We start from the raw sequence: 14,639 nt of genomic DNA on the forward strand, positions 1-14,639 counted from the left end.
TAGCCCTGAACGTAAGAAGCTTGGGGACAGTACCCAAGCCCTGAGTTTAAGCCCTAGGACTGGCATAAAAAAAGGAAGGAAAGAAGGAAAGGAAGGAAGGAAAGAAGGAAGGAAGGAAGGAAGGAGGAAAAGAAAGAAAAAGAAAGCCAGCTAACTGATTGGGAAACAATCTTTACCGGTAACATATCAGACAAAGGTCTAATATTGAATATATACAAGGAGTTAAAGAAACTAACCCCTCCCGATCTTAATAAACCATTACTAAATGGACAAGGGATCTAAGAGACTTCTCAGAAGAAGATAGTGAAAATGGCAAAGAAACACATGAGGAAATGCTCATCATCCCTGGCCATAAAGGAAATGCAAATCAAAACACCCTTGAGATTCCGCCTTACCCCAGTTAGACTGGCCAACATTTTGAGTTTGAACAACAAATGCTGGTGGAGATGCAGGGAAAAAAGAATCCTACTGCACTGCTGGTGGAAATGTAAACTAGTACAACCACTATGGAAAGCAGTCTGGAGGTTCCTCAAAAAACTAAACATAGGTCTTCCCTACAGCCCAGCCATACCACTCCTTGACATCTACCCTGAGCGACATTAGCAAGGATATGATAAGGATACCTGCATATCTATGTTAATTTGGCTATTCACAATAGCCAAGATATGGAAACAACCCAACTGGGTCAATGCCCCACAATAGATGAGTGGATCCAAAAAATGTGGTACCCATATGGAATTTTACACAGCCATTAGGAAGAATAAAATAATATCATTTGGGACATGGACAGAGAAATGGATGGAACTAGAACAAATCATGTTAAGATCAGAGACACAAATGACACATGTTCTCTCTGAAATATGGAAGTTAGATCTAAAACACACTGGGACATGACAAATTACACAGGATGCTAGATACTCATAGGAGAGAATGACAAAGGTGCAAAACCCAAGTGCCTCTTCTCTCTCTCTCTCTCTCTCTCTCTCTCACACACACACACACACACACACACACACATACATAATGTACATACTGAAATGAACTCCAATGATAGGGAAACAAAGGATTTTTACTTAATTTGTTTTTTCTTTTTTTGATGACTGTATTCTTTACCTTATACATGGTGTACTCACGTGTACCTCTGGGAGGGTGGGGAGAGAGCACAGAATGAAAGGAACAGGTGAAAAAGTGCAGCAGTGGAGCGCGCTGGACGGTCATGAAGGTGAACTATGCAACTTGGGGGTGGAGATGGGAGGGGGAGAATGGGAAAGAATGAGCGAACAGATGACTAGCTATATGAAAGGATATGTACTTATTGTCTGGCACGTGTAAATGTAACCCTGCTGTATATCACCTCTAAGATAACAATAAAAATAAAATAAAAAAGAATAAACATAAGGATCCTCTTTCCCACTTGCCTCTCAATCTCAGCCTCATGGTCCATTCAGGTACCAGTGGGAGACGGTAGAGATTCAATCCCAGGAAGATGTGGGGGCAGGGAGCTGTCCAAATCCAGCCCTCAGCAAAGCAAATGATGGCCGGAAGCTTAAACTAGATGAGGGAGGAGCTTGTTAGCCTGGCATGCAGAGCACTTCAGCACCTCTGGACCGTTTTCATTTGGGAAATTGCTTTGGTGGTTTTCACTTCTTTCTATTCAATGGACCAAATAGCCAGACCACCAATATATTCACCGCATTTCATGATGAACTAATTTAGCCAAAATAATTGTTCTACAGGGACACAGGAATCCAACCTCAGTTCAGAAAATCCCTGCCATCTGACGTAGGAGGATTTATAGGTTTAGTGGAAATTGCTTTCTCCTGCTTGCCAGATTACATACTGCTGGTTGATTTTTTTTTCTTTTTTGCATGAGTAAACGTCCTTCTAATAAGGAACAGACCAATAATGTCTTAGGAGAGAAAAAAAAAGAGCATCTATTTCCTTTCTGCGGTTTCTTGAGAGTGCTGTTTGGATTGGGAAATCCACACGGGCTGTACAGAATATGAAATTTGGTGTCTTCCTTTTGTGGTGCGGATGGGTATTGGTCGCTGAGAGCCGAATGCCCTGGCCAGAAAGAGAAGCTCAGGAGATGGGTAAGAAAGGCAGGTGAGTGGACTCTGGATGTTGGGATCCCAGGGAGACAGAGGGGTGGCGTGTCAAGCTGAGCGCAAATGAAGCATCATTTCCAGCTTAGCTGTGCTGTGTGAAGGCCTGTTCCTCTTTCCCTTTATGCCCCCATCTCCTTTAAGAAGTTAGAATTATGTTTTCCTTTATAACGATGCTAGGTTGAACAGTATCATCACCACATAGTCTTAAGTGCCTAATTAATTGTCCTGAGTGTAAGGTTTTTGGGGGGGGGGGGTGGAAAGAACGTTTGTATAGTTTCTAAAAAATGAAAGAACTCAAGGACAATTCTTTGATGTCTGCACAAATCTGCCAATTCTCAAATCACTAATGGGACTTACAAATGTGAGGACGCTTTATGATTTCTGATGATTTCTGTTAGAAAGGTGAGTCTCTTTTCAATAATGAGAAATAATAATTTTTAAAAACACAACTTTTCAAGCTGTAGGGCCAGAAGGGTCATTGGCTTGTCCTCTACCTGCAAGCTGGGAGGGGCCCGGGCGGAGCTAAGCAACTTAGTACGTGCTGTCTTGTTCGTACCCACCGCAGGGCAACTCCCACAGGGAGACGCTCCCCTCTGGTCACCCTGCTCTAAGGCCTCACCTGGGCGGCCCTGATTGGTTAGTCTGGCCTCGCACATCTGCTTGCCTACATCGGTCAATCACTGCGGCACTGGGACAAGCAAATCCAGCACTCTGCCCTTATTCATGAGGAGGGAAGGGAGTCCTTCCTGTTTAGAGTAGCAGCCTTAGTTCCAAATGCAGCTCCAGCTTTGGACGGAAACACAGTTTAGAGGTGTGAAGTCACAAGAAAGCAAACCCAGCTTTGCGAAGTTGGGGGCTAGAAGTTGGGGCCTGTGGGAGTTGTCTCCTTCCCTCAGGGCCCCCGGCCTGCTGGAGTCTGAGATAATCTTTTACTGGAGACTCCCAAACAGCTGGCTGAGCTCACAGTACTGGCTTCTGGCTGAGCTCACAGTACTGGCTTCTGGCTGATTCTGCAGCATCACAAATGTAGGCCCTGGCATGGTAGTGGTGGCAGTCAGTCCTGGTGCTGAAAAGTGTTGGGAAAATGGAGGAGAACGGAAAAAGAATAAGGAGCTTTTCAGTTGGGCCTACAATGGGATGTGTACAGCTGGGCTTAGGCGGATTGCCCTGCCAGTAAATCAAGCACGTTTGCACATACCTGGGATTTTGCCTGGCGTCTGTTATAGGCTTGGGACAATGGGCTGGGGATCAATCCTTCATATTCTATCTTTAGCTACATAAACTGATCGGGCCAAGAAGGGAGAGGCAAGTCCTTCATATAGGATCTTTGGTTATATAAAAATAATTGGGCTGAGAAGGAAACATAGAATTATGAGAACAAAGCAGATTCCTATCAAAAAGGACCACTTGCTCAAGGGAAGGAGGGGGGCGGGAGAGGGGAGGAAGGGAGGGAGGGAGGGGAAAAGAAAGAAAAAAAGAAAGAAAGAAGGAAGGAAGGAAGGAAAGCTCTTTGAAAGTTTAGGATACGTAAAAATGTAATTTAACTGGGATGATGGGATATTAATTGGGTCCACTTTCCAATTTGGAAAGAAATTTAGCCAAATATATCTAGAGCTTTCTACATTCTATCCTATACTATAGCCCCTGGACAAATGCCAGTCAGGCTCAGGGAAAGCAAAGGGATACTACGAGGAGTCTGGAGAACCACTCTTCTGCATTCTCTCATGCTAAAGGTTTATATTTACTGTGAAGGCACAGAGGAATGAGTCTCAGCAGATTTCCACGTCAGAGTAATCTGTTGCTTGCATCCTGTGGTAGATGGATGGGAAGAGTGAGAGCCTGGTCTATTCCTGAGGGAGGTGAAGATGATGAAAGGCCTAATGAAATACATGCATGGTAGAAAGAGCAGAGATGGGGGAAGATGGAGTTGAGAACGTTGGGAGAGCTTGGAGGGCCAGGGTTTGGTTGGCTTCTGGGTAAGAAAGCAGTGTTGTTGGTTTTTTTTATTGTGAAAATACTGTACAGAGGGGTTACACTTACATGGGCAGGATAATGAGTACATTTCTTATCAAGCATTGTAGCCTTCTCCTTTGTTTCCCCTTCCCATCCCTTCCCATCCTCCCCCCACCCCTCACCCAATCGTCCCCCCCACATCAAAGTTGTAAAGTTCCTTTTTGACATAACGACTTGTACGTTTCATTGTTGCAATGGGTTCACCTGTATCCCTATTTAAACGATCTTTTTCCCTTCCCCTCCACAAATTATACCGACATCAAATACAGTGAAGAAAGCAGTTTTAAGTGAGTATCTAGCAGATGTTTGGACTGTGTGGGGACAGGAGAACAGGAGAGTAGGTTCAAGAAATAGAATAGGGGCTGGGAAGGTGGCTCAGTGGTAGAGCGCTTGCCTTGCATGCATGAGGTCCTAGGTTCTATTCCTTAGCACCACATAAGCAGAAAAAGCCAGAAGTAGCACTGTGGCTTAAGTGATAGAGTGCTAGCCTTGAGCTGAAGAGCTGAGGAATAGCGCCCAGGCTCAGAGTTCAAGTTCCACGACTGACAAAAAAAAAATAAAACAAAATAAAGAATATATGGACCTGGATGCATTCACAAGATACATGGAACTCCGTGCCCAGGCACAGCAGAAAATGTAAATCAGGAGCTCAGGAGACTTAAAGCAAGTCCTCAGAGGTAGTAGGTGAGGTACCCAGAGTGAGCACATCACATGAAATAAGAACAGGATCAAAGACAGACCTTGGGGAAGAGCAACATTTAAGAAGTTAGAGGAGGAGGAGAGCCAGGCAAAATGACTCACAGCTATAATCACAGCTACTTGGGAGACTAGGATCAGAACGATCAAGATTTGAGGCCAGTCTGGACAAATACTTTGCCAGACTTCATCTCAACAGAAAAAGCTGTCATTCCAGCTCTGTGGAAAGTATAAAAAGGAAGATCAGAGTATATGAAGAAGGATCGACTGGGTGCCAGTGACTCATGCATATAATCCTAGTTACTCAGGAGACTGAGATATGAGGATCATGGTTCAAAGCCATCCTAGGTAGGAAAGTCTGAGACTCTTAGCTCCAATGTAGCATAAAAAAAATCCAGCCAGAAGTTTAGCTATGGCTCAAGTGTTGAAGCATTAGCCTTGAGCAACAAAGCTCAAGCACAGGGCCTAGGCCCTGAATTCAAGCCCAGGACTACCACACACAAAAAAAGCTGGAGGTGGAGGGTGGGGGGAGAAAAGGATCAGGTTAAGGACCTGGCAAAAAATGGGACTCTATCCCAAGTACAAAGAGGACCAAAGGATTAGCTCAAGTGGTAGAACATCTGCCTAGTAAACAGGAAGCTGTGATTAAAACTCCAGTACCGGGCTGGGAAGGTGGCTCAGAGGTAGAGCGCTTGCCTTGCATGCATGAGGCCCTGGGTTCGATTCCTCAGCACCACATAAGCAGAAAGAAAAAAAGCCAGAAGTGGCGCTGTGGCTCAAGTGGTAGAGCGCTAGCCTTGAGCTGAAGAGCTGAGGGACAGCACCCAGGCCCAGAGTTCAGGCCCCACGACCGGACCCAAATAAATAAATAAAAATAAATAAATAAAACTCCAGTACCTCTAAGTAAACAAGGATAGAGGAAGAGGACACAGTGAAAGTGAAAAATAGAGAGCAGAGAGGTGAGTGTAGAGCTGGAAAAGAAGAGAGTCAAAGAGGTGGAGACATTTCTATGCTAGTTACCAGGTGCTTATTACAGCACAGTGACTTCACCAGTGACTAAATCAGCTCCAGGCTGGGCCCCGGAGAGCCTTACAAATGAGAGAGGGAGGCATTTGAGTGAAGCAGGGAGGTTTTTTTTTTTTTTAGAAGGACGGGGTGGACAACAGGGGCAGGCTTACCAAAGTCAGAATTAATTAGGTAGAAGATAGAGCAACCAAGTGCCATTAATGATGTCAGCAACAGATGGACGTAGTTGGGCCTTGATGGCTCCCATTTGTGACCCTAGGCACTTGTGAGGCTGAGATTGGGTCTTTTTTTTTTTTTTTGTCGGTCGTGGGGCTTGAACTCTGGGCCTGGGCGCTGTCCCTCAGCTCTTCAGCTCAAGGCGAGCGCTCTACCACTTGAGCCACAGCGCCACTTCCGGTTTTCTGGTGGTTTATTGGAGATAGGAGTCTCACGGTCTCTCCTGCCCGGGCTGGCTTTGAACTGCGATCCTCAGATCTCAGCCTCCTGAGTAGCTAGGATTACAGGCGTGAGCCACCAGCGCCCAGCTAGTGAGGCTGAGATCGGAAAAATTGCTATTTGAAGCCACTCCTCTCAACAAAGAGATGGGTGTGGTGGCATCTGTCTGTCATCCTAGTCATAGGAGAAGGCAGATTGCACACAGAAGAGTGGCCAGGCAGAAAGCAAGACCCTATCTCAAAAATAACCAGCCAAAATCAGGGCTGGAGGCATGCCTTAGTGGTAGGAGTGCCATCCTAGCAAATGTGAGGACCAAAAACTAAAAATGAGAAAGAGGAGGGCCATAAGAAACCCGTGAACTGAAAGTATACTAGGTGAACATAAAAGAAACTTTAGTTAGTAGCATTTGCCTGTCACTTTGTTCTCCAGAAAATTTGCTTGGATTATTGAGTCCCCACTCTGCTTTTTGGTCTTGTCTCTGCCTACCTACTATCTAGCTATCACCCTTATTGTTTTCTTCCTCCCTCCCTCCCTCCCTCCCTTCCTTCCTCCCTCCCTCCCTCCCTCCCTTCCTTCCTCCCTCGCCCTCCCTCCCTCCCTCTCTCCCCCTCTCTCTCTCTCTCTCTCTCTCTTTCTTTCTTTCTTTTTTTTCTTTCTTTCTTTCTTTCTGCTCAAGGCTAGCACTCTACCACTTGAGCCACAGTACCACTTCTAGCTTTTTCTGTTTATGTGATAATGAGGAATCAAATTCAGGGCTTCATGCATGCTAGGCAAGCACTCTACTACTGAGCCACATTCCCAGCCCTCATCCTTATAGTTTTCTGAGGACTCTGCACCTGTGGCTCCCATGTTCATGACACCCTTTTTCTTCTCACTCAGCCTCATTTCTCATCTTCCTCTGAGAGTTAGCAGAGAGGTTGCCTTGTCTGACAAATCTTCCTGCCCCTTGAGAACTCTACCTGTATCTGTTTGCTTTGTCTCTCTAGGTTCAAGTACAATATCTGATACATGTAAACTAAAGAATTGCTGGACACAGAGCCAGGCATGGCGGTGCACACTTGTAATACCAACTGTTAGGGAGGCAGAAAGGGGAGGATCATATTTGGTGGCCAGGCTAGTCAAGATTGTTAGCAAGACCTTATTACAAAGAACAAACTTGAAGTGGTGATACCCAAACCTGTTCATCTCAGCAAGAGGTACAGATAGAAGAATTATGATCTGAGGCTGGCTCAGGGCGAAATCAAGACCCTAGTCCAAAAATAAACTAAAAAATCTAAAAAGGCCAAGGATATGACTTAGCAGTAGAGCATCTCCCTTATAAGCACAAGACCTTTAGTTCAGATTCTAGCACTGCCAAAGAAGGTTAAAAATAAAAGAAAGAGATGTTGCACATAAATACATAAGTGAATCCTGACCTCTGCAATTCCTGTGCTTTATTCTTTCTTTCATTCAATAATTGTGCCCAAGTGCTATACCCAGGCCTGGTGAGAGCATGTAAGCAACATAGCCCTCCCTTCCCTCGATGGCTGACAGCTTAGCAGTGGACAGACACACATCAAAGAATTCTTACAGAATGTTAGATCTTAAAGGACCCTTTGAAAACTTTCATTTTAAAGATAGACAACAAAGCCTAAAAAGGTACAAAAACTTGTGCCACAGACCCAGTCCCTCTACTTCTCCACGCCTGTGCTCTCTCGCCATTGTAAGATGGAAACAGAAAGTATTTGGGCAGAAGTAAAACTCAAGTGGACTCACAGGAAAATAATTTCCTAAAAGCAGTTGAATCTCAGTACATAGGAACAGTTGGTGAGTCAGAGCTGGGCTGGTCCTGCCCAGTTGGTCCTACACCCACCACTGTCTGACCCACCACTGTCTTTTGGCACCAGCAACAACTTTGATCCCCCTTGGATGTGCAGATCTCAATGTCAAACAGTGGTCATGTTTCATATGAATCAAGGACCTCAGAGAAACAGACCAACAGTGTGTATCAATACATATACATGTACATCCATGTGTATGTCCATCCACTCATCCATCCATCTATCCATCTACTCACCCATCCATCCACTCATCTATCCATTCATTTACTCATCCATCCATTCATCCATCCACTCATCCATCTACACATTCTTCCATCCACACATCCTTCCATCCATATATCCATTTCATCTATGAGAGAGAGAGGAGAGAGAGAAAGAGAGAGAGAGACAGAGAGAGAGAGAGAGAGAGAGAGAAAGGGAGAGATTCATTTTAGGAAATTTACTTTAAGAAATTATGAGGCTGCTAATTCTGAAGTTGCAAGGCAAGTTAGCAGGCTAGAAATTCCAGCAGGAGTTGATGCTATGTTGAGCTAAGAAACAGTCTTAAAACAGAGTTCCTTCCTTGAGAAACCTTCATGTTTTCTCTTAAGGCCTTCAACTGGCTGAAGTCTACTCATACTGTGGAGGATAATCTATTCTACTCAAAGCCTATTTACATGCTGTGAAGACTGAAGTTTGGGGCAGGCCTGGGCAAAAGCATGAGATTCTATCTGGAAATTAACTTTAAAAAAAGCAGAAAGGTCTAGGTGGTAAAGCATTTGCCTAGCAAGTTCAAGGCCCTGAGTTCAAATTAAAACTATGTGCAACTAGTGCTGGTGGGTCTGTGTAGAAGCCAACACCCTTCTCACCACTACCTTCAGTTTATTGGACTGGATCTGTAAAGTGCCTTTCACCTGTCACACATTCTGCCTCCTTCTAGAATGCTCTCAATGCCATCTTGTGACCCAATCCCTCATTTCCCAGCAGAGGACACAGATCAGGAGAGGAGAAACTTCCATGTCTCCTCTAGCTAGAAAATCAGGTTCCAGACATAGTGCTGGCTTCCTAACTGAACAGTGTCACCCAGGAGCCCTGTGTACAAATGTCCCAGCTATGTGACTTGTGAGCAGATCCTGGAGTCCAATCTATATTCAGCCTTGGCTAGATGGCAGAGCAAGCCCAGGTATCTGATTCAGTCTTCTGTCTGAGCTCTCTTCTTCTGTGTCACCAGCATAGCTACACCATGCTAGCTGCTCCTTCCAGTGAGTTCTGTATGGTAACTTTTGCCTTTGCCATGCCTCTGCTGAGTGACTTTTTTTCCAGCATCAGTCTGTCTCACGTCCACTCAAGCCTCTGTGTGATTGTCATGGTCTCTGGGAAGGTTCTCTGGCCACCTCTATAAAACAAGATCTTCAGCTCCTTCTCCTAACCCCTTACTGCTTAGCACAGCCCAGAACGTATGTGCCTCCCTGCTAAAATGAAGCCTGGGTGTATATGTTCTTTAAGAATTCCAGACAGGTGCTGGTGGCTCATACCTGTAATCCTAACTACTCCAGAGGCTGAGATCTGAGATTCAAAGCCATCCCAGGCAGGAAAGTCCCGGAGACTCTTATCTTTAATAAACCACCAGAAAACTGTAAGTGACACTGTGGCTCAAGTGGTAGAGTGCGTGCCTTGAGCTGAAGAGCACAGGGACAGCGCCCAAGCCTGGAGTTCAAGCCCCACGACCAACCAAAAAAAAAAAAAAAAAGAATTTCATACTTGGGGCTGGGAATGTGGCTCAGTGGTAGAGTGCTTACCTAGCATGCATGAAGCCCTGGGTTTGATTCCTTAGTACCACATAAACAGAAAAAGCTAGAAGTGGTGCTGTGGCTCAGTGGTAGAGTGCTAGCCTTGAGCAAAATGAGCACAGGGACAGTGCCCAGGCCCAGAGTTTGAGCCCCAAGACCAGAAAAGAAATTCCATACTTGCTTAAATAGTTATTCTAGGCAAGCCAAGAACCCATCACCAAACTCCAAGCCTAATGGAACAGCAGTGGGAAAACAGCCTCCAAACTGTGTGTATGTGTACTTTAGGTATTGTAAAAAGCTCAGTGAACCCCAGATCTGGGCTGCTAGGCTGGACATGGACAAGAAATGTCTGTGTAGATTCTTAGTCTACTAGGAGTCTTATCTCCACCAGAGGCTGTCCTTGTTTGAGGACACTTGTGCTTGACAGGCCACTGGACAATGTAGCTGGAGATCCTATCCAGAGACATGGGGACAGTTTAGGAGTTCCTGCTCAATCCAGACTCACACTGGCTTGCTATTACTGATCTGACCCAACCCTGCAATGCTCCTACATTGTTTCTAGAATCAAGGTTCTAGAACATGATCAGAAATCTACGTGGAGCATTGACTCAGCAGTTTCTAGTATTCTCTTTTGTCTTTTATAAACATGAAGACAGCCCAGTCTTCTGGCCTCATTCTTATAGTACAGATTTTCTCTGCAATAGAATCCTTAAATATCTCACTTACCTGGTCTTTTTTGTTTGCTTGTTTGGTTCTTTTTATTTATTTATTATGTGTGTGTATGCCAGTACTGGGGTTTGAACTCAGGGTCTGAGTTTTGTCCCTTAGCTTTTGAGCTCAAGCTGGCCTTCTACCACTTGAGCAGTAGCTCCACTTCTTGCTTTTTGCTGGTTAATTGAGATGAGAGTTTCATGGAATTTTCTGCCCAGGGTGGCTTTAAAGTGTGATCCTCATATCTTATCTTCCTGATTAGCTAGCATTACAAGTGTGAGCCACTGGTGCCAGGCTCCTTAAGAATTCACAGTGTTGGCTGAATGTCGGAGCCCTCCGAATAGTCTGAGTCTATTGTTGGCAGGGTGCTAAGTAAGAGGTGCTGACTGGTCTCACACATGAGCTTCTAGGGCAATTTTTAAGATGTGCAGTCTGGGCAGAGGGTTAGACAACCTTTGGAGGTGCAATCAATCCATTTCATTTTTCTGAATGTGAAGAACATTCCCCTGGGGGTGGAGGAAATACCAAGGTAAACTAGGATGTTTTAGTTTTATTGTAACAATTGACATTGCCTGTCTTCTCTAAGCAGAATATATACTTCCTTCTACTGACTCTCTTGGCTAGAATGCAACTTTATAGCATTGTCTTGAGCAGGTGTTTGAACCTAGAAACCACATTTCACTTTGGTTGATTCAACTTTGTGGATTACATTCATTTATTCTCCTTCTGCATTTGGTTTCTTCTTTGTAAAGTCAGCTCTGCACCCTGCATAGGGCTTTATAGACATGTGTAAGACAAATGACATAAGCGGTAGTCACAGAGTGTGCCACACAGGGTGGCACATATTGATCCCAATAAAAACACATGAGGAATTCAGTGGGAAGAATCCAGTGGAAAGGAGAAAAAGCCAGAATGCTTCCAAGAGGAGGGATGATTTGATCCAGAAGTCCATGGAAGTGGCTGGGGAAGACATGATGTGAAGACTGCTGGGAAAGATGGTTCTAGATGGTCAGGACATCAGGAGCAAAGAATAGACATGAAATAAATAATTTCAAGAACTTGGGACAGGCAAGGATTCAGTGTATATCCTAAAAAAAATTTTAAAGTGAAGGAAGGGATGGGTTCGGGAGAGATGGTTGAGAATGTTGAAAGAGTTAACATTGGTCAAGATGCATTGTATTAATAAACTACTTTGTTAGATGGCAACTCTGTACAACTACTTAAAGATGATGATGAGAAGAAGAGGAAGAAGTAGAGGAAGAAGAAAAGGAAGAGGAAGAAGAAGAAAAGGAAGAGGAAGAAGAAGAAGGAGAAGAGGAGAAGAAAGAAGAAGAAGAAGACGACGACGAGGAGAGGAAGAAGAGGAGGAAGAGGAGGAAGAAGAGGAAAAAGAGGAAGAGGAAGAAGAAGAGAGGAGGAGGAGGAAGTGGAAGAAGCTGGGACAGCATGTCAGGGATGCTAGAAAAGTGGGTGGGAGGCTTATAATGGTTCTTTTTTCTTTCTTTTTTTTGGGGGGGGGGGTCTGGTCTTGGGGCCTGAACTCTGGGCCTGGGCGCTGTCCCTCAGCTCTTCAGCTCAAGGCTAGCACTCTACCACTTGAGCCATAGCGCCACTTCCAGCTTTTTCCTTTTTGCTTATGTGGTGCTGAGGAATCGAACCCAGGGCCTCATGCATGCAAGGCAAGCCTCTCTACCACTGAGCCACCTTCCCAGCCGCTATAATGGTTCTTATTACATGCCCAGCTGCTGTGGCTTTGACTTTGATTGTGGAGGATCTTTGATCATGGAAGTGGGGGGACATGACACAATTGTGATTTTCATTTCAGGGGATAGGTGTAGTGGTTGGGTTAAGGAGGCGGGTCATGGCAGAAAGCAGCTGCTCCCTCGTGAGAAGTAATGATGCATAAGGCAATAGGGATAGACATGGCAGGCCCAGGAGGCACTCTGGTTAGCTGAGTGGGGTGCCTATTCAGGGACTGTATGCACATGAGTAAGGACACTTCTCTGGAGACACATTACCAATCAGTCCAAGTGGGGCTAGACAGGTCCACGTGTCCTCAGTGTCCCTAAGTGAAGGCAGAAGGGGAATTATGAGTCAAGGGGTGACGGCAGGTGTTCTGGATTACACAAAGGGTTTCAATAGCCAGTCCTTGGCTCCCTTGTCACAAACAAAGGCCTCTTGACTCATGCTGGTAATCCCAACTACTCAAGAGGCAGAAGCAAGAAGACAAGTTCAGGACTTGTCAGAGTTAGCAGAAAAGAAACTAAAAACAAAAATACTAAGAAAAGAAAGTGGCTCAAGTGATAACTGGCTTGCGTGAGACCTTGGGTTTGATCCTCAGTACTGGGGGGAAAGTTGTTTGATTTTGTTTTTGCCCCGCTGAAGGTTTCTAGTTCACCTTTAAAGTCCTCACTGTATGTTCCTTAATAATTTATAACCTCTTATTCTTTACTTTTTGACTAAAATAACCACAATGAATTTTTGGGGGGAAAAAAAAGAAGGTCCTCAGCTGCCTACTGGGGGCTCATATTTATAATCCTAACTTCTCCAGAGGTTGAAATTTGTGGATCATGGTTTGAAGCTCAGCCTGGGCAGAAAAATCCATGAAACTCTTATATCCAATTAACCAGCAAAAAGCCAGAAGTGGAGCTGTGTTTCAGAGTGATAGGGGTGCCAACATGAGTACAAAAGCTATAAGGGATAGCACCCATGCCCTAAGTTCAAGTCCCGTGCTAGCACACACACACACACACACACACACACACACACACACACACACACACACACACACATGTCCCTCTATTTATGCTGAGATGGCTTTTTTTTTCTATCATGGAGCTTGAGTTCTGTCCCTAAGCTCTTTTGCTTAAAGCCTAGCACTCTACCACTTTGAGCCACAGCCCCACTTCTGGGTTTCTGGTGGTTAATTAAAGATGAGTTTTGTAGACTTTATTGCCTGGGCTTCAACCTAGATCCTCAGATCTGTCTTCTAAGTAGCTAGGATTACAGGTGTGAGCCACCAGTGCTCAGCTTCACTGAAATATTTTTTTTAATTAAAAAAAACTTTGTCGGTAATGGGGCTTGAACTCTGGGCCTGGGTGGCTGTCCCTCAGTTCTTTAGCTCAAGGCTAGAGCTCTACTACTTGAGCCACAGCACCACTTCCGGCTTTTTTCTGCTTATGTGGTGCTGAGGATTGAACCCAGGGGCCTCATGCATGCAAGGCAAGCGCTCTACCACTGAGTCACCTTCCCAGCCCTGAAATGATTTTTATCAGCACCACAAAGTAGTATTTTCCAGGGTGCCCTGCTATTGGCTGAATGAGCCTCTTGGCTCAGTCCTCACACCTCTAGACCACTCTAATCTGAGAGCATTCGAGAGCAGCCTGGGAAGACTCCATCTATATGTAACATGAGGGTCTACAACAAATTCATAACAGGCAGTTCCATAGGTCAGAATTTTTTGTTCTAGCCAAAATGGAATAGAGAGTTGAAAAAAAAAATACTTTGCTGGGCACCAGTGGCTTACACCTATAATCCTAGCTTCTCAGGAGACAGATCTGAGGATTGCAGTTCAAAGCCATCCCAGGCAGGAAGTCCATGAGACTCTTATCTCCAATTAGGCACCAGAAGGTGGCACTGTGGCTCAAAATGGTAAAAGCACTAGCTTTGAGCAAAAAAGCTCAGGGACAGTGCCCAGGCCATGAGTGAAAGGTCCACATGGACAAAGAAAGAAAAAGAAAAAGAAAGAGAGAGGGAGGGGAGGGAGCGACAGAGGGAGGGAAGAAAGAAGGAAGGAAGGAAGGAAGAAAGAAAGAAAGAAAGAAGAAAGAAAGAAAGAAAGAAAGAAAGAAAGAAAGAAGAAAGAAAGAAAGAAAGAAAGAAGAAAGCACATTACTATTTCATCCAGAAATCATCAATGTTATCGTAAGTCATCTCAAGACATGTCTGTTTTTTCCTTCATAGCATCCTGCTGCTTTATTCAATGAACACATATGAGGCACTGATTTTGTGAGATCCATGCTCCTTTCTATGTGAAGGAAGGAAGCGCAGACCTTCCACAC

General features: G+C 44.8%; 1 protein-coding gene across 1 annotated transcript in view; it reads left to right on the forward strand.

Annotated features, from left to right (window-relative positions):
* Nucleotides 1-1,929: 1,929 nt before the first annotated feature.
* The window catches only part of Gabrr1 (gamma-aminobutyric acid type A receptor subunit rho1), a 33,863-nt gene continuing 21,153 nt past the window's right edge, over nt 1,930-14,639 (forward strand). The window contains exon 1 of the mRNA XM_042679583.1: nt 1,930-2,106. Coding sequence (XP_042535517.1) covers nt 2,003-2,106 — 104 coding nt within the window. The 5' untranslated portion in view covers nt 1,930-2,002. The remainder of the gene's footprint in view (nt 2,107-14,639) is intronic.

This window comes from Dipodomys spectabilis, unplaced genomic scaffold, assembly GCF_019054845.1.
Source record: "Dipodomys spectabilis isolate Male_0828 unplaced genomic scaffold, ASM1905484v1 ptg000053l, whole genome shotgun sequence".
Taxonomy (NCBI): Eukaryota; Metazoa; Chordata; class Mammalia; order Rodentia; family Heteromyidae; genus Dipodomys; species Dipodomys spectabilis.